The sequence below is a fragment of the Crotalus tigris genome, unplaced genomic scaffold (assembly GCF_016545835.1).
Source record: "Crotalus tigris isolate CLP2741 ecotype Arizona unplaced genomic scaffold, ASM1654583v1 scf7180000017601.7605149639:7615979, whole genome shotgun sequence".
NCBI lineage: Eukaryota > Metazoa > Chordata > Lepidosauria > Squamata > Viperidae > Crotalus > Crotalus tigris.
The window spans coordinates 3351796-3370466 of record NW_024096505.1 but is presented as its reverse complement, the minus strand read 5'-3'; the positions used below and the strand labels follow the sequence as shown (position 1 = coordinate 3370466).

Genomic DNA, 18671 nt, shown 5'->3' with positions numbered 1-18671 from the left:
CTCTCTCTCTCCACCCCCTCTCCGGCCACTTTGAAATTCCCCAAGCTTTCCTATCTTAATATCCCAGCTGTACAATCAGTCCCAGTGACATGACTCAGCAAAATGGTTGCAGTCATACATAACTTATTTCACTGCTTGCACTTAGACTTATATACCACTTCATAGTTCTTTACAGCCCTCTCTAAGTGGTTTACGGAGTCAGCATGTTGCCCCCAACAATCTGGGTCCTCCTTTTAGCGACTTCAGAAGGCTGAGTCAACCTTGAGCCCTGTTAGGACTGAACTCCAGGCTGTGGACAGTTAGCCTGTGTTACTGGATTCTACCCGCTGTGCCATCATGGCTCAGTGGTGAGAATGCAATTCAAGCTTTGTTCCCATTGCCTGAATTACTTCATGTGTTTTTGCTGGATGTTCATCCCACAAAGCACTTGAAGATTTGGCTTCTCCTGATAATCTTCTTTCAGTTCTTTCATTTCTCTTACGTTTAGCCATTGCCCCAAAACATAACTTAAATTTAAAAATTAAGTTTATAACATTAATTCCACATGGTATAGTAAATATAATTAGATTACAGATGCTGGCTCCCTCGTGTGGTGAAATGCCACTATTAATTATAAACAGCAAAGAAATATTCTCCTTTATTCATTTCAAATAGGAAAGAAAGAGGCTTCAAGGAAATCTTGTTTAGAAGTACAATTTGATGAGCATGTCATGAAACATCTTTTTCAAAATTCCTTTTATATATGTTTTATTAAAAATGTGCAAAATGTTCACAAAATACAGTTCTTTTGTGATGCTTATTAAAACAGTAACTACAGAAACTTCTAATATCTCCTAGTTTTTATATTATCTAATATCTATTATCTAATATATTCTAATTCTAACACTAATATCTAATACCTAATATTGCTTAGTTCTAATTCTATGTAAAATCTACTATCTAATATATCCTAATTCTAGTACTAATATCCACTAAGTAATATATCCTAGTTCGAATACTAATATCCACTATTATAATATAGCCTAGTTCTAATACTAATATCTACTATTTAATATCGCTTAATTCTAATACTATCTAATATCTGTTATCTAATATATCCTAGTTCTAATACTATCCTCTATCTACTATGTAATATGTCCTAGTTCTAATACTCTCTGATCTCTATTATCTAATATCTATCCGCTTGATAGGAATAAGATAATACAAGCCATCATTTGCTAAATATGCTATTTGAACCAAACAGTTTTTCCAACAGAAGCCTTTTCTTTTCTGATGGTATCTTCGGTGTGGTTTCTTCACCGGGAGTTGAAGTCTTGTCCTTTGGTCTTTCGTTTGGAAATTTAGCAAATGAGGGCTCATAATTGGTGACAGGATCTTCCAAAAAGTGGGTTAATTCACCCTGTTGCCGGTTTCTTGGTCTTCCACTGCATGGCATCCTTGGTTTGACTAAGGGACCAGTTGAGGGATATCCCTGATGCAAATTTTCAGTGGCTTCTGTAAATGCATAATGTTTTTTCAAGGTGGATGGTCTATGCCTTGGTATTGCTGTTATTACTTCCTTACAAATAGCTTCTTTTGCCTCCTTATCTGCTTTGTTTTCCTCTTTTTCCATTGCAACTTCCAAATTGTGATTTATAGGAAAAAATGATGGTTCAGCCTTTAATTTATTAAATTCTTCTTCAAATAAGTCCAACCCTTGCCTTTCTCTCCTGCTCTTCTGTCTTTCTCTCTTTTCATACTGGATGTTTTCTTCTATCCTTGATTCGATCTCTTCACTTTGTAATCCTGCAAAAAATGTTATTTCAACAGTAACTATTTAGGAATATGCATCATCTGTTAGACAAACAACAGTAACAAAAGCACATTATTCTATCTACTCTTACAAATTACTTAAAGTGGCATCTTCAGTTTAAATAAATTGTCCAGGAAACATGCCAAGTTCTGTACTTCTTCTGAAGAATAGACATTATTTACAGCAACACAGAGCACTTGTAAAATAAAATAAAGTATTATATGACTCTGTTTGAATCCTTAAGCAAAGGTATGTCTTGTGATTTTTTTTAATAGTCAGTTATGATTTTTACCCATGAATGTCCCATTTGAAATGTTGTGCACAGGTAATATTTCAGGGAGATGAACTCCTGTTTCAGGTTCAATGTTGGCTTTCAATTCCTAAAAAGTCACAGAAAAAAACATATAAGACCATATTATCTTTTCCGTGTGTAAGTGATAAATTAAATCTTCATTAATAGCCTCCCTTACACATCAACTGCAGATTTATCTATAGTCATCGTCCTTTGTTTCATTTTACTCCATCTAATAAGGTATCTATCTAAGCTCTCCCAATGTTGTATTAACATAGATTTAAATTATAATCCAAGTTAGGAAAACATAAATAAATAAGTGATTTTTTAAAAATTATTTGTTAGATCTCACGTTTTTTTCAAGACTTCCTTATTTCCTCCAATATTTCTTTTGAATAGAAACTCCAGATTATTTAATTGATATTCACTGAAAAACAGTTGCCTAGGGTATTGTGAGTCAAGGTGGATTTTATGTACATCTCTCTTGTCCTATTCAGCATTTTAATTAATATCAGAGAACCGATGACCCATTGGGTCATTTTTTCAGAGGTATCACCTTACCACATTCCCCAATGCCTTCAACAATAACAAAGTTTTTAATGTACTGTCTTCACTAGAAAAGTTGTTAAAAATTTAGGGAGATATTCAGAGGTGTATTTGCCTTGAAAATGGGCACGGTCAAAGCTTATAAAGAAAGGAAAAAAGCAACAATTGCTAGCACGATAAGCCCTATACTAGGGGTGTCAAACTCGCAAGGTCACGTGACGTGTTGTGACGTATCGTGACTTTTTTTTCCTATTGCCAGCAATGGGGTGCGCACAATTTCAACATGACGCATCCGGCTTGTGGGCCAGCAGTTTGACACCCCTGCCCTATACGGATCAAAGACAAGCCAGGAAAGAGAGATAAAGAGGACTTCAGGAATCTTTTATTTCTTTCTTTAACATATTTATAAAGCTCCCTGTCTCATGCATGTGACCGGGCAACACACAACATTCACTCAAAGTCATTATAAGCCATTAAAAACAATGTAAAAACTACAAATATAATCAAAGGCTTTTAAGAGTTCATTTACAATCCTACATATTACATAGCCATTCTTGCTCCCTATTTCGGTAGGATCACCAAGCCTGCTGACAAAACCGTATTTTAAGGGGTTTCCAAAAGTGGATAGTGTTAAAACTGTCAGTCTCACAATCCATAGATTGTCCCATGTTTTAACTAGTTCTTAGCAAAACATTTTCTTCACTATTCCAAGGATTTCCTACTAATTCAAGAAATTTTAAAGCTGTATCTTTTAGCTTTTTTTCAGCAACAAAGTTATGTTTATAACATAGTTATCAATTGTCTGCAAAAGAACCTCTCCAAAAATCTTACTATAAGATGCATGTTACAAGAAGGAAATTATCAGCAGAAACAAAACTTACAAAGGATCAGAAGTTAAGAACAATAAAAGGCTTGTTCAGCTGTTCCATACCTCATGGAAGGTCATTCGACTTCCTTCACGCTCACCCTTCCCAAGAGTCCTGGGTTTTAGGCGATATTTACCTGGATAGCTTTGCTGACTTTAACAACTATGAAAAGCCAATAAATAGATAAACATGTCATATGCATGAGAGACATCAGTGTTAGGAAAGTGGATTTGGATTTCTTAGTAAATATCCATAAAACTCTTTGCCCTTATTTCTCACATTTAGAGAGAATTATGAGAATGATCCTGTTTAATCAGTATTGGTGACTATTAAATAATGAGATCACAAAATGCAGTATTGCCATATTAAAAAAGAAAATAGAGCCAGGATTGGAAATATTTTTGATGAATCAAAAGAATTATCATATTTTTATTTCACAAGAAAGTATGAAAGAAACTCTGTGCTACCTTTTGGAGAAAAACAGGAATCAGCTTTCTCTGACTGACTTTTATCCATCCGGCGTGCATAAATATTTGTTATGCTTAGTTCTCGTTCTCTTTCCTAAAGAAATGCATTATTCAATTTATGTTGATAATATAGTTTATTGTATAAATGTCAGTTCTTCACAGATCATACATTTTACTGCCTAACTCCCGCAAATATCTCACATTGATCTGTATTTTAAATATTTGCTGCTGTATAATTTGGCCAAATAATTCCTTTTGTTAATATTCTGAAGCATAAGTATCCTTTTTTAATATAACTGTAAAGTTTTTGACCAGGTTTTTCTATTTTTATAATTCATAAACCATTAATTTAATTTGACCTTAAAGATCCTTCCAAAATATTTTGATACAAAATAGTTATGACATTAACAAAGTATATAGTATTAAATATGTCTTATAATTACAATTTTAAAATAAACTGTTTCTCAATTTTCTATCAATACAGGCCATGATTACCATCTTTAAAAAGCATATTATTTTCATGTTGGGATATACTTTTCAAGTAGTATTTTTTCCTACAAATGGTAAAGTGCAAATGTCCTAACATAAATTAATACATTTCTGCAATCTATACTTTAGATCAGTGGTTCTCAACCTGTGGGTCGGGACGAATGATCATTTCACGGGGGTTGCCAAATAATGCAGTCCGCCATTTTTCCCCCTTTTGTTTGGCCATGCCCCTGGCACCCGGTGATGTATAAGTGGTTGGGGGTCACTACAACATGGGGAACTGCATTATGGGGTCGCGGCATTAGAAAGGTTGAGAACCACTGCTTTAGATAGCTACAGGCTGAAGGGAAGTCCCAGAGAAAGAAATAGACTTACCTCAAATGATCATTTTGTGAATAGCACCTTGGATGCCTTCTGTAGTAAGAGAGTTTTAATTTAAGCTTTTAAATACCTTAAGTTTCAGCTTCAGCGACTCGATTTCTAGTTGTAAATTTGCAGTGCTTGACTGAGCTTCAGTTGTCATTTTCTTCGCAACTGCTAACTGATGATTAAAGGAAGTAGTATTCAACGACATCTGCTTTTCTAGATCCTGAGCAGATTAGAAATAAACCATCAATATGATTAGCTAATATTTACAATCATACAATACTGAATCGGAAATTAGAGGAAGCAACTAAAATTTTAGCAAATGTTTCCAAAAAGATGAAAATCTCTATCTCGGTTATAATATCACAATTTTTGAAATGGGAATCGGTTCACCTTGTGAAAGAAAAATATGGAAAATAATCTATATCTACATTTTTGTAATATATAGAGAGATTTTGATTTTATTGATTGGTAAGAAAACTTTTCCCTAAAAACTGCCTGATTACATAGTTGTGCAGCTTCTCTTTGTCTTTCAGAACTGATACAAGCTTTGTGAAAAGCTGGCATTATACCAAAAGATCCTATTGTATCTATTTTCCTAGAGCTGGGTGGAAGAAAGAAGTCATTGGTAAAAAGTCATACAGCTAGACAAGCTAGTCTGTGTCAGGAAATTAAAGCTAGACTGTTCACAGCCTATCACTATTATGTTTTATTGGTAAAGCTTGGTAAAAAGTATTCTAGCAATAACGTTTGATAATAATTTTGCAAAGAATGAAGCGGGAAACCAAATGCAGCACATCTATGTCTCTAATTGCTGGATAACAATTTAAGAATCTGAATACAAATAGATTTCATTGGAAACTAGAGCTTTGAGGAAGCTGTTCTTGTTTCTAAATTTTGTATGTGCAAAATTGATGTTCCTCCTTGAGCAGGTTTTCTGTTAATTTCAATATCAAAGGAATCTTGGAGACTTGAGGATGGTGCCTGTAGGGAATGGTGCGTACTGGAGGCTGAAGCAAGTCAGCTTAAAGCATTTCTTTATAGGGCTCTCCCAGAGCCCAGCTACGTTGTTCTAAGCAATGTAACTTGCACGTTACCTGGATTCTCTTGTCACTGGCTTCCAATTTTTGGGTATATGATGTTAATTTACGCTTTAGGTCTTCTCTGTCTTCAAGTTTCTTCTCTTCAGAAAGTTTCTGCAATGCCCGCAAGGTGTCCGTTGTTTTTAACAGTTCTGCCTCAACCTCTCTCAGCTTGTTGGAAGCCCTGCGCTCTTTTTCCTGAGATGTCCTGAGAAACGATCTCAGAGTCAGCACTTCATTAGACTGCGTGGCCAAAAGATCAGGCAGGTTAATCTCTGCATTTTTATGTTTACTAATTGCTTTTAAATGTTGAGACTGAAGACGCTTCAAGATTTTATTTTCCACAGTAAATGTCTCCAGTTTATTCCGCACAACAGCCACTTCACTTTTCAGTTCTTTAATGTTGTGGTCTGTTGCTAACAATAGACGGGAAGCCACGTTATGGTCAGTCGTCAATGTGGTCTTCTGCTGATGTTTCTTTTTAGGCAATGTTTTACCTCCTACATTAAAGAAATATCAAGATGGCATATAAGATTTGAGCAAAGTAAGAATCACATTACCTTTACATAAGCTTCAGAGCCAAATCCTCAAAGAGATATTTACCACATGGATTTGCTTATTTTTATTGAGTCAATCTCTGATGCAACTATTTATTGATCAATCTATTGTAAAAATTATACCTGAACTCTCATAATATTAGCTTTCATAACTGCTATACTCACATACTATGCTAAAACAGTATTTAGACAACTTTACGTTGCATGGGCTTCTGTTCCTAGAACTCCTTAGTCATTCGTGCCTAAAGCAGGATTGCTAGGTCAGCACCCTAAGCACTATACAAAACTGCATAGACAGATGGATTGATAGATACACACACACACACACACAAATACACACCATATCTAAATACTGATAAAATACTGAAAGTAATGGAGTCAAAAAAAATGTAAGAGTGACCACTCAAATTTGCAAACTCCTTTTCTTTTTCTGGACCCCACTCCCCGTCCCTTAGTGTAATTATTGAAATCATGTGACACTGACATCTGTATGACCATGACAATGGTGAACTATTCCTGTCACCAATGACTGGTGAATTGTACCCATCAACACAACCCCTATAACCTGGAAGGAAGAATTACTGACCGAGAGTGTTCAAATCAATACAGTTTAAATACTTTTAATAACATTTGTGTGACTTCCAAAAATATAGTATACTTTCCGAAGTATAGAAGTGTCAGTCTACTCACAATAGTGTATTTATTGCACAACAGCTTCTTTTTCAGGAAAGGCCAAGCTGCAATTAGTTCGGTTGTAATCTGCCAACCACACTGAATGCAGGCGTGTTCTGTGTGACCAATGGCTTTCTTACCTTTTGCATGGAGATGGTTTTCTTTTTTCTTCTCTGGTAAGTTCCATTCTGTAGTTTCTGGCTGCTGGAGCAACGGAATGGTGAAGCTGCCACCCTCTTCGCTTGTGGGGGTTTCAGAGGAATCTGAGGAAAAATCGTGGTAATAGAAGTTTAGAGAAGTTCCACAGTTGTTCTCTTCTGAACAAATGCTGTTGCTGCTGCCACAACAGCTGTTCTTGAAACATTATCACTAAAGTCATTGGAGCAGTGAAGTTGAGCACTTCCAGACTGGCTGGAATTTTTGCTACAGTTACTGTCTTTACTGCTTTACTGTGTTTGTTGCTCTTACTAAGCCTACCTGGAGAATCGTTTGAGCTTCCACTTTTTCTACATTCTCCACGTGTCTTCTCCTCTTGGATGGTATAACGAAGGGATGTATCTGGAGAAACCATCATTCCACCAATGGCAGGGAAGGCTGTGAATAATACTTTAAATTTCCCAGAGGAAATGACACTGTAGTCAGACAAGGAAACAGTGTATGATGTCAACATTTAATTAAGGCTTCATCTAATACAGGTGTCAAACTCACAACGTCACGTGATGTGTCGCAACATATTGCAACTTTTTCCCATTGCCAGCAATGGGGTGGTTGTGGTTTCAGCATGACGCATCTGGTCCACAGGCTGGCATTTTGACACCCCTGATCTAATACGTTTAAAATTTGTTTGCTCTGATTCTGAACCAAAAAAGATCAGCACAATTTTGGTCCCTTGCATTATATTATTCACTTCTTAAACAATTAATGTTTATTATGCCTTCAGAGCCCTGAGTTCTTTCATGGAGCAAATAAGACTAAAATGATAGTATTACGTTTCACAGAATGCGTGGACTGACATTCAAATTAATGGATGAATGGAGTTGGAATTGACCGTAGAGGTCTTCTATCCCAATCCCTTGCTCAAGCTTTCATCCAGCTACTTTTGGAAAACATGATAGAGAGAAAAAGTGTGACTGATAAATGAAGATCAAAAAAGTAGCAAGTTATTCCTTGCTCATTCAGAAACTCCCCAATATTCAAGATTCACCTTCTTTCAATGGTGGGATTCAGCCAGTTTGCAGCTCTTTGGCAGAACCGGCACCGTTTTAAAAATAAGTACGTTTTAAAATGTGGTGTGGAAAAATGAAAATAGGTGCACAATGCCTTTTGGTTATCCCTACCTACCTGAAACCTCTTATTTCAGATGGGTTTGAGTTCTTTTGATCGGGGAGCAAAAACAGCCTTTGCATACAGCTATTCTGAATAAACAGACAAACAAGAGAAGCACTCCAGAAATGAGCAGGGCTTATTTCTAAGAGGAATTTTAGTTTGAAGGATAGTTTCTTAAGACCTACACGGCTTATAACACTCATTTTGTCCCCAGGCCCCCACCACAAAAATGAAAAATGAAGACTCTGGTTTTCTTACTTCATTCACTTGGGAGGAGATGTTGTTGAAGAAGTGGAAAAAAGCGTCTGGGAAGCTACCTATAGCTCAAGATCATTTGCAGAGATTAGTTTCCCTGTCTTGTTATCCACTTACCTTGGAGTAAGCCAATTGATTTTTAGAAGAAATTAAGGAGAGAAAAGTTGTATGTTACTTATGTATCATATATGCAACTGGCTTAAGGAAAAGAGAGGGGCAGAAAAGAGAATTAGTATTGAAAAATAACCTTGGATAATAAACGTAGGAACAAAAATGGGGATAAATATAGCAGTTTTAAAAATAAAAAAATAGTCTGAGGATTTTTGCAGGAAGAGAATGAAAAAGAAAAAAAGATTAGTCCCCATTGCTGAAATAAATTCATCTGTAAATAAGAAAATATGATCAAGGAAATTTTTAGAAAGACAAATGACAAAGCAGTTGGAAAGATGGTTCTGAGCCCAACATATATTTAAATATATATTTAAAACCAAATTAAAAACTAAAGAAGCAAAAAAATAGTTTCACTTCCTTTGAAAGAAATAACAAAAGTGTGAACAAACAAATGAAATGAGAAAAGAAAAAATCTAATTGAGGCAGAGATTGTGAATGCTCAGTTATCATGGATGAGAAATTAAGTGTAAAAAAGGTACATAAAATGGAAAAAAATCTGAGTCTAAGGGCTAAGTACCAAAATCTTCATGGTACGTTATTTAAACATGCAGATAACACATACAAACAGATAAAATAGAAAGGAGAAATGAAATGCATAAAAATAGTTTCTAAATATTCCTTTGTTGTACAACATTTATAAACATTAACATTTTGGGCTATTTCTGACTTCAGTTCTTTAGTCATTTAATTAAATATGGGTGACACAGAAGAATATATTATGAGAATCGCACAGTTTCAGCAAGCCACACAATTATGTGTCCGGATAATGCCTCAGTGGTACAAATGCCTACTTTGCTGACTGGAATCTGGACATAAGAGAAGTTGAGAGCACAATTCAACTTGGAGGGGAAACGTAGCTGCTCCATTTTTCATGTCCCTAGCAGGAGCTCTTCTACCAGTCCTTTATCTTCCACGTGTTTTTGCTTCCCTTTAACTGTTGCTATCTTTGCTTACCCACAACCCGAAACAAGCACTCCTCGATTGCCCAGAGAACAGAAATCAAAGTGCCCACTAAGCATCCAGGGTTTACACTGCCCTCCTACGATGCCAGGCAGAGACTTCTACCCGTGGTCCGTTTATTCACGTTACCCGGTTCTTGGGCTTCGTTGGCAGAGAAGTTGATGTTTAGATCTTTGCTACCATGGCAACTAGAGAAATTCTTCTCTGAGCATCATGGGACTTGTAAGGCAAAGTTGAATGGAAGGAAAAGGTAAGATGGCAGACGTTAAGGAGACGTTTTTATAACTCTGTCATCTCCAGTTTCCTTCCCGCTCCTCACTGCAGTCATTCAATAAATTATGTTTTTCTGCTGGGCGTAATACTCCTCAATCCTGGCCTATGAAACAACTCCTTTTTCCTGATTTAATCAAAAAGCAAACAGAATTAAACCCACTTTTTAAGAGCATTTTATAAATATTATAATTTTCCTTGGTAAATATCTATCCTATCAACCAAGCCCAAAAAAGTATGTAAAGATATGCATGCCAACTTTAGTGTAGGCTCCACCGAGTACAATGAAATTTGGTCTGGGTAAATTGATGGAGGGTATAAATTTATATATGATAGAAAGAATTGTAAAATGCATGTTAGGGGAACAAGTTTATTGGGACAATCTAAGATCATAAAATTGAGTTTTTTTTCAGAAGTGTTCATTTGGCAAGGTGAAAAATTGGAAGAAGAAAGGAGTTTTGGTCGATTTTTAGCAACCTCATCATTATCTGCCTGTAATCTGGTCCTTCAGCTCTTCAATGATGCACTCTTCACTCCAGTAACCGAGTCCATCCACTTTGCCGTGGGTCACCCTGTTCTTTTCCCTTCCACGTTTCCTTGCATTAGAACCTTCTCCAGAGGGCTTGGTCTTTCCATAATGTGTCCCAAGTGGGATAATTTGAGTCTGGTCATTGGTGCCTTGAGTGAAAACTCTGAGCTGGTTTATTTGATGATTGACTGATTTGTTCTCTTGGCTGACCATGGTTTTCTCAGGAGTTTTCTCCAATCCCAAAAGTAACTTTCTCTTCGGAAGATACCAGTTAGTGTTTAAGCTTTTAAACCTGCATTTAATTACAGACTTCAAACAAAAAGTCAGAGGACACTGATATAGTGTAATTTTAAATTGCAGTAAGATTTTTCCAAACAGGGCATTTTAAGTAAGCCATAGGAAAAGTTCCCTTTTCCATCCAGTTTTTAAGAAAAACACAACTAAGAAAACTAAAGGGTTTTTATATGAATGCTGTTGGTGACCATTACCTGTAATATGCTGCTAGGAAAAAATGAAGACAAAGTTGCTCCTTTAGCTAGCTGTCACCTTGAACCATAAGTTGGGTGGCAAATGAATAAGAATGATGATGTCCAGAAAGAGGATATGACAATTCTTGTAGACAGCAGAAAAGCAGAGAAAGAATTGGAGAAAATAACGAAATTGAAAGACCAGTAAACAGAATTAGAATTATTGTAGCAAAAGAGAGCAAAATTAATAGGTGGCTTGGATGCCATCCCAAAACAACTAGGACACCACTTAAATACCATCGGCACTGACAAAATCACCCTCAGTCAGTTGCCAAAGGCAGCTTTGCTTGGCACAGGTTCCATCCTGTGACAATACCTTTAACACTACCAAACACACATACTTGCCTACCCCAGGCCCTTCAGAAGGTCTTAGTAGGTGATAAAAAGCCACATCCAGTCTAACGTCTGACTGACTGTGTGCTGAAGCATAGTAATAACGCCTCTGCCATGTCCTTGAGAAGGACTGGATAGGTGGATGAAACTTTCAAATCCAGTCTGGACATCTGGCTGACTGTGCAACGAGCCACAATTCTACCAATGACATTTGAAATTATTATCTCTTCCAGCAAATAAGAAACTCCCAAAGAATTGAAGTGGGAAACCAAATGCAGCACATCTATGTCTCTAATTGCTGGATAACAATTTAAGAATCTGAATACAAATAGTGCATGTGCAAAATTGATGTTCCTCCTTGAGCAGGTTTTCTGTTAATTTCAATATCAAAGGAATCTTGGAGACTTGAGGATGGTGCCTGTAGGGAACGGTCCCTACTGCATACTGAATCAAGTCAGCTTAAAGCATTTCTTTATAGGGCTCTCCCAGAGCCCAGCTACGTTGTTCTAAGCAATGTAACTTGCACGTTACCTGGATTCTCTTATCACTGGCTTCCAATTTTTGGGTATATGATGTTAATTGTCTTCAGAAAATTTCTGCAACACCCGCAAGGCGTCCCTTCTTTGTAAGAGTTCTGCCTGAACCTCTCTCAGCTTCTTCCTGAGATGTCCTGAGAAGTGATCTCAGAGTCAGCACTTTATTAGACTGCGTGACCAAAAGATCAGGCAGGTTAATCTGTGCATTTTCATATTTACTGATTGCTCTTAAATGTTGAGACTGAAGATGCTTCAAGATTTTATATTCCACAGTAAATGTCTCCAATTTATTCCGCAGAACAGCAACTTCATTTTTTAGTTCTTTAATGTCATGATCTCTTGCTGACAATAGATGGCAAGCCATGTTATGGTCAGTCATAAATGTGGTCTTCTGCTGAGGTTTCTTTTTAGGCAATGTTTTACCTCCTACATTAAAGAAATATCATGATGGCATATAAGATTGAGCAAAGTAAGAATCTCATAACTTTACCTAAGCTTCAGACCCAAATCCTCAAACAGATATTTACCTCATGGATTCTCTTATTTTTATTGAGTCAATCTCTGATGCAACTATTGATTGATCGATCTATTGTGAAAAATTATATCTGAACTCTCATAATATTAGCTTTTATAACTGCTATACTCACGTACTATGCTAAAACAGTATTTAGACAACTTTAGGTTGCATGGACCTCAGCTCCTAGAACTCCTTAGTCATTCGTGCCTAAAGCAGGATTGTTAGGCCAGCACCCTAAGCACTGTACAAAACTGCCTAGACATATGGATTGATACACACACACACACACACACACACACACACACACACACACACACACAAACATTCACACCATATATAAATGCTGACAAAACACTGAAAGTAATGGACTCAAAATAATGTAAGAGTGACCACTCAAATTTGCACACTCCTTTTCTTTTTTTGGACCCCATTCCCTGTCCCTTAGTGTAATTATTGAAACCATGTGACACTGACACCTGTATGACCATGACAATGGTGAACTATTCCCGTCACCAAAAACTGGTGAATTGAACCCATCAACACAACCCCCATTACTTAAAGTGTAGAATTACTGACCAAGAGTGTTCAAAGCAAAACATTAATATATTAATCAACCATATGCAGTTTAACTATTTAAACTATTTAACTAGATTTGTGTGACTCTCAAAAATATAGTATACTTTCTACAATCTAGAAGTGTCAGGCTAGCTCGCAAAAGTAGTGTTATAGCACAACTGCTTCCTTTTCAGGAAAGGTGTGTTCTGTGTGACCGGTGGCCTTCTTACCTTTTGCATGGAGATGGTTTCCCTTTTTCTTCTCTGGTAAATTCTGTTCTGTAGTTTCTGGCTGCTGGAACAATGAAATAATGAAGCTGCCACCCTCTTTGCTTGTGGAGGTTTCAGACATATCTGAGGGAAAATTGTGGTAATAGAAGTTTAGAGAAGTTCCAGAGTTGTTCTCTTCTGAACAAATGCTGTTGTTGCTGCCATGACAGCCGTTCTTGAAGCATTATCACTAAAGTCATTGGAACAGTGAAATTGAGCACTTCCAGACTGGCTGGAACTTTTGCTACAGTTACTGCCTTTACTGATTTTGGTCTTCTTACTATGCCTACCTGGAGAATCGCTTGAGCTTCCACTTTTTCTACATTATCCACATGTCTTCTCCTCTTTGAGGGTATGATGAAGGGATGCATCATCAGAAGCCATCGTTCCCCCAATGGCAGGGAAGACTGTGAATTATACTTTATATTTCCCAAACAAAATGGCACTGAAGTCAGACAAGGAAACAATGTATGATGTCAAGATTTTTTTAAGGCTTCATCTAACCCGTTTAAAAGTTATTTGCTCTGATTCTGTACCAAAAAAGATCAGCACAATTTTGGTCCCTTGCATTATATTATTCACTTCTTAAAGAATTGATGTGTTTATTATGCCTCCAGAGCCCTGAGTTCTTTCACGGAGCAAAAAAGACTAAAATAATAGTATTACATTTCACAGAATGCCTGGACTGATATTCAAATAATAGAAAAAAGGGACCTTAGAGGTCTTCTATCCCAATCCCTTGCTCAAGCTTTCAGCCAGCTACTTTTGGAAAACATAATAGAGAGAAAAGGTGTTCTTGATAAATCAAGGTCAAAAAAGTAGCAAGTTATTCCTTGCTCATTCAGAAACTCCCCAACATTCAAGATTATCCTTTTTTCTACACATTTTAAAAACTTGTACATGCAGATAACACACACAAACAGACAAAATAGAAAGGAGAAATGAAATGCATAAAAATTAGTTTCTAAATATTCCTTTGTTGTACAATATTTATAAACATTAACATTTTGGGCTATTTCTGATTTCAGTTCTTTAGTCATTTAATTAAATACGAGTGACATAGGAAAATGTATTATGAGAATCGCACGGTTTCAGCGAGTAACACAATAATGTCCACGGATAATGCTTCAGGGGTACAAATGCCTGCTTTGCTGACTGGAAGCTGGACATAACAGAAGTTGACAGCACAATTCAACTTGGAGGGGGAAAGTGGCTGCTCCATTTTCCATGTCCCTAGGAGGAGCTCTTCTACCAGGCCTTTATCTTCCATGTGTTTTTGCTTCCCCTTAACTGTTGCTATCTTTGCTTATCCACAACCCGAAACAAGCACTCCTCGTGCGCAACCACAAAAACACTCTACTAGTAGATTACCTAAGCCCATACTTGGGGTGCCTCAGCCTCTGGCTGACTCAAGTTTCAGGTGAGGACAGGTAGACACATGCTTAAAGAAGATTGACTGGAATGTCCTCCTATCAGGAGAGCCCAAGAAAGATGTCAATGTCTTCTGAAGAATAGACATTACTTACAGTAACACAGAGCACTTATGATAAAAGCATTATGCCACTATATTTGAATTCTTAAGCAAAAGGTATGCTTTGTGATTTTTATGGTTCAACATTTATAGTCATTTTATGTTTTTACTCCCATGAATGTCCTATTTGAAATGATGTGCACTGCTGATTTTTCAGGCAGATGAACTCGTGTTTCACGTTCAGTCTTTTTATCCATTTTACATACCGTATATTCTGGCGTATAAGACGACTTTTGAGAGCGATGAAACAGCCTCCGAACTCGGGGGTCGTCTTATACGCCGAGTCGTCTTATACGCCGGAAATAAGGTAGTTTCTGGCGTATAAGACGACTTTCTAGGCATGCGACTCGGCGTCGATCATCTTATGCGCCGGAAATAACGTTATTTCCGGCGTATAAGACAATCGATGCCAAGTCGCATGCCTAAAAAGTCGTCTTATACGCCGGAAATAACGTTATTTCCGGCGTATAAGACGACTTTCTAGGCATGTGACTCGGCGTCGATCATCTTATGCGCTGGAAATAACGTTATTTCCGGCGTATAAGATGATCGACGCCGAGTCGCATGCCTAGAAAGTCGTCTTATATGCGACTCGGCAGCGATCATCTTCCGACTTGGCGTGATCGTCTTGCGACCCGGCGTCGAACTTGGGGGTCATCTTATACGCCGGGTCACCCTATACGCCGGAATATACGGTAATTATTCTGCATCTATGTTGTCTCTCAATTCCTAAAAGATCACAGAAAAAAAGCAAATATATATATAAATGCATGTTAACTTTTACCTGAGTAAGTGATAAAGTGTCATTAAATCTCCATTAATATCCTCCCTTCCACATCAATTGCAGGCTTATTTATAGTCATCATCCTTTGTTTCGTTTTATTCCATCTAATAAAATCTCTCTCTTAACTCTCCCAATATTGTATTAACATAGATTAAAATGATAATCCAATTTAGGACAACATAAATAAATAAGGGCTTTATTTTATTTATTTGGTAGATTTATATCTCACGTTTTCTCTAAGGTTTAAATATCCCCTCCAACATTGCATTACAATAAAAACTCAATGTTATTTGATTGATAGCCATTAAAGCAAAGTTACATAAGGTATTGCTACTGAAGTTGGACTTGAACCTAGAACTCCCTTGTCCTAGTCAGCATTTCAATTAAGACCAGGGAACCCAAGAGCCATTGGGTCATTGTTTCAGAGATGTCACCTTACCGGATTCCTCAATGCCTTCAACAGTAGCAGAGCTTCTATTGTACTGTCTACACTAGAAAAGTTGTTAAAAATTCAGGCTGATATTCAGAGATGTCTCAGCCTTGAAAATAGGCATGTTGAACTGTACAGCATGGTCAAAGATCGGCAGTTGACCAAAGGAAATATTCTGTGACATGTTGCATTATGTTCTAAAATATCTTAAGATAATTTTATATTATAAAATACTTTATAAAATTTGCACAATTTCAATTCCACAGAAGACATGGATTCTGGATTTTGGACCGTAAGTAAACCCATTTCAGGTATCTTGGTACAAAAATGATTGCCCTATAATGCACTGTTTTCCCAATTAAAACTTTCACAGAGACAAACTGGAGAGCTTTAATAGTATATAGATATCACTCTGACTACCTTCATAAACAGAGTCCCCAAGACCTTGTTTAAAAGAAAACACATAGATATAAAGGAAGAAAAACAGCAACGAATCCTAGCACAATACGGAGAAGCCTGTATGGATCTAAGACAAGCCAGAAAAGAGAGAGAAAGAGTGCTGCAGGAATCTTTTATTTATTTATTTAGTACATTTATAAAGCTGTCCATCTCATGCATGTGACTAGGCAAAACACAATATTCAGACAAAACCATTATAATGAATTAAAACTGTTATGTATTGATATCAGGAGTTAATGTATTTTAGTTTAAACGTACCTCTAACTGTTTTGGAGGGAAAAGTTAAGTTCAAGTTTGAATGGGAAAACACCGTTTGAATTGATTGGTCGCCGCCTAGAGGCAGCAAGTATAAATAGCCGTCATTCTGCTGGTTAAGTCAGTTCTGTTTTCTGTTGCAATAAATCTTGTTGTATTCACCCGATCTGGTTAATGCCTTCCAAAACCCACTACACAGTAAAAACAATTTAAAAACCTTAAATATAATCAAAGCCTTTGGAGAGTTAATTCAAAATCCTACACATAACAGTGCCATTTGCAGTTCCCTATTTCTGTAGGATCACCAAGCCTGCTGACAAAACCATATTTTAAGGGATTTCCAACAGTTAATAGACTCAGAACTGCCATCTTCCCACCTCCTGAAAAAGATGACAGCTACACCAAAACCTTCCCTGAACTTCCTCACTGGGCATGCAAGTGGATGAGAAATAGTTTTGTTTGGAGAATTGCTTTGACTTTTTTTATAGCTGGCTTTGTCTTGGCATGTTGGCTGAAGTAGCCATTATATCTTCAGCAAACCATACACAGAAACAAACTGGGTGATTTGGGGCTAATCACCCTCTGTCTACTCTAGGAAGAAGGCATGTGGTAGTGGAAAGGCTGTTCCTGGGGGGGATGAGTGAAAAACACCCAGAGTCTCTACTTCCAGCAAGGTCACATCATCTCAGCTGCTCAGAGGAAGCAAGCCAGAAACTACAGGTATTTGTTACACAAGTGTGCTCTCACGCTCAGGTTATTGTCACTCACACCCTCATATCCCTGGAAAATTGGCACACTCAAACCAGTTTCAACTGAACTCTGAGGCACAAATGGCTCTTTAAAATACACAGAGACCCAGTGAATTAAAAATAACAGCAGACTTTGACTGATTATGAAGTAGATCTATTTGGTCTTACACACATGCACACAAAAACACACTCATCCGTACTTACCCCACATCCACAACTAGGCTGCTTGACATTAGCCAGAGGGACAGAAGCTGCCAAATCCTGATCCAAAAATGACCCCAAAGTCTGGGCAGGCCTCAGGACCTCTTTTGATCCCTCAGTGTTGATGGGAGAGGCTTCCCATGCAGGCCCAACTCCTTGGTTGCCAAATGTGGGGAGGGGCTTGCTATGTGCTTAGGCCAAACTTTTGTTCTTTCCTTCATGCCTTGGTTCTTTTTCCTGGCTTTTCTCTACCCTGCTTACATGCATTCACTGTTAGTTCTGGTGGCTTCGGCCTAGGCTGACATATTGCTCACTTAACAAACAGTTGCTTTGCATTCAGAGATCTGATGCTCCTCCCAAATTACTTACAGCCCAATTTCAGAGTTCTGATGCTGTTTCCCCCCACACTGTCACATAACTCTCTTTAAGGCCAATTACAGTGTATTTTCCAAGAAACCGGACTTTGGGGCAGGTTTCTGCCAACAAAATGGCCGTAAGAAAGCATTGGCTTGCTTAACAAATACAGTGTTTAATGATCGCATCATTTGCTTTATAACTGGGCCTTCACTTCAGAAACATTTCAAAAAAGGTTGTAAAATCAGGTTGGTAACATGGGTCCCTTGATTTATGACCATCATAACCTATGATGGAAATTCTGAGCTCCATTGAATCATAATTTGAGGACTGTGTATATTGGATAGCAGCAGCATCATAGGACAATGTTAGATAATCCCTTCAGTGGCAATGGCATGGGGATTCTTTTATACCACCTGGGACAAGGCAATGGTAAACCACTTCTGTATTTCATTCAAAATGCAGAGATAGACAAAGGGGTGAAAAATGGTTATATGCACTCTTCTTATTAATTCAACCTATATGTTGAAA

General features: G+C 37.3%; 2 protein-coding genes across 5 annotated transcripts; both read right to left on the bottom strand.

The window, feature by feature from the left end:
- Positions 1 to 778: 778 nt before the first annotated feature.
- On the bottom strand, positions 779 to 10264 carry LOC120320025 (lebercilin-like protein). Its single transcript, XM_039369451.1, has 9 exons — positions 9836 to 10264; positions 7607 to 7761; positions 7270 to 7392; positions 5916 to 6400; positions 4904 to 5041; positions 3964 to 4057; positions 3562 to 3658; positions 2085 to 2172; positions 779 to 1785 (listed from the first exon to the last, which is right to left on the bottom strand). Exons 1-7 carry the CDS (start codon positions 9898 to 9900, stop codon positions 3618 to 3620), a joined length of 1101 nt encoding a protein of 366 aa, XP_039225385.1. The 5' UTR covers positions 9901 to 10264; the 3' UTR covers positions 779 to 1785; positions 2085 to 2172; positions 3562 to 3617.
- An 870-nt stretch (positions 10265 to 11134) lies between these two features.
- LOC120320113 (lebercilin-like protein) lies at positions 11135 to 18248 on the bottom strand. 4 transcript variants are annotated; one of them, XM_039369597.1, is made up of 4 exons: positions 17790 to 17832; positions 13668 to 13822; positions 13339 to 13461; positions 11135 to 12462 (listed from the first exon to the last, which is right to left on the bottom strand). In XM_039369597.1, the coding sequence occupies exons 1-4, from the start codon at positions 17794 to 17796 to the stop codon at positions 12412 to 12414; spliced, it is 336 nt and encodes a 111-aa protein (XP_039225531.1). In that variant the 5' UTR covers positions 17797 to 17832; the 3' UTR covers positions 11135 to 12411. The 4 variants fall into 4 exon arrangements, with proteins under 4 accessions (XP_039225531.1, XP_039225523.1, XP_039225504.1 ...); XM_039369589.1 differs by lacking the exon at positions 17790 to 17832 and adding an exon at positions 14749 to 15086; XM_039369570.1 differs by lacking the exon at positions 13668 to 13822 and having other exon boundaries at positions 17790 to 18248.
- Between the last annotated feature and the right edge of the window lie 423 nt (positions 18249 to 18671).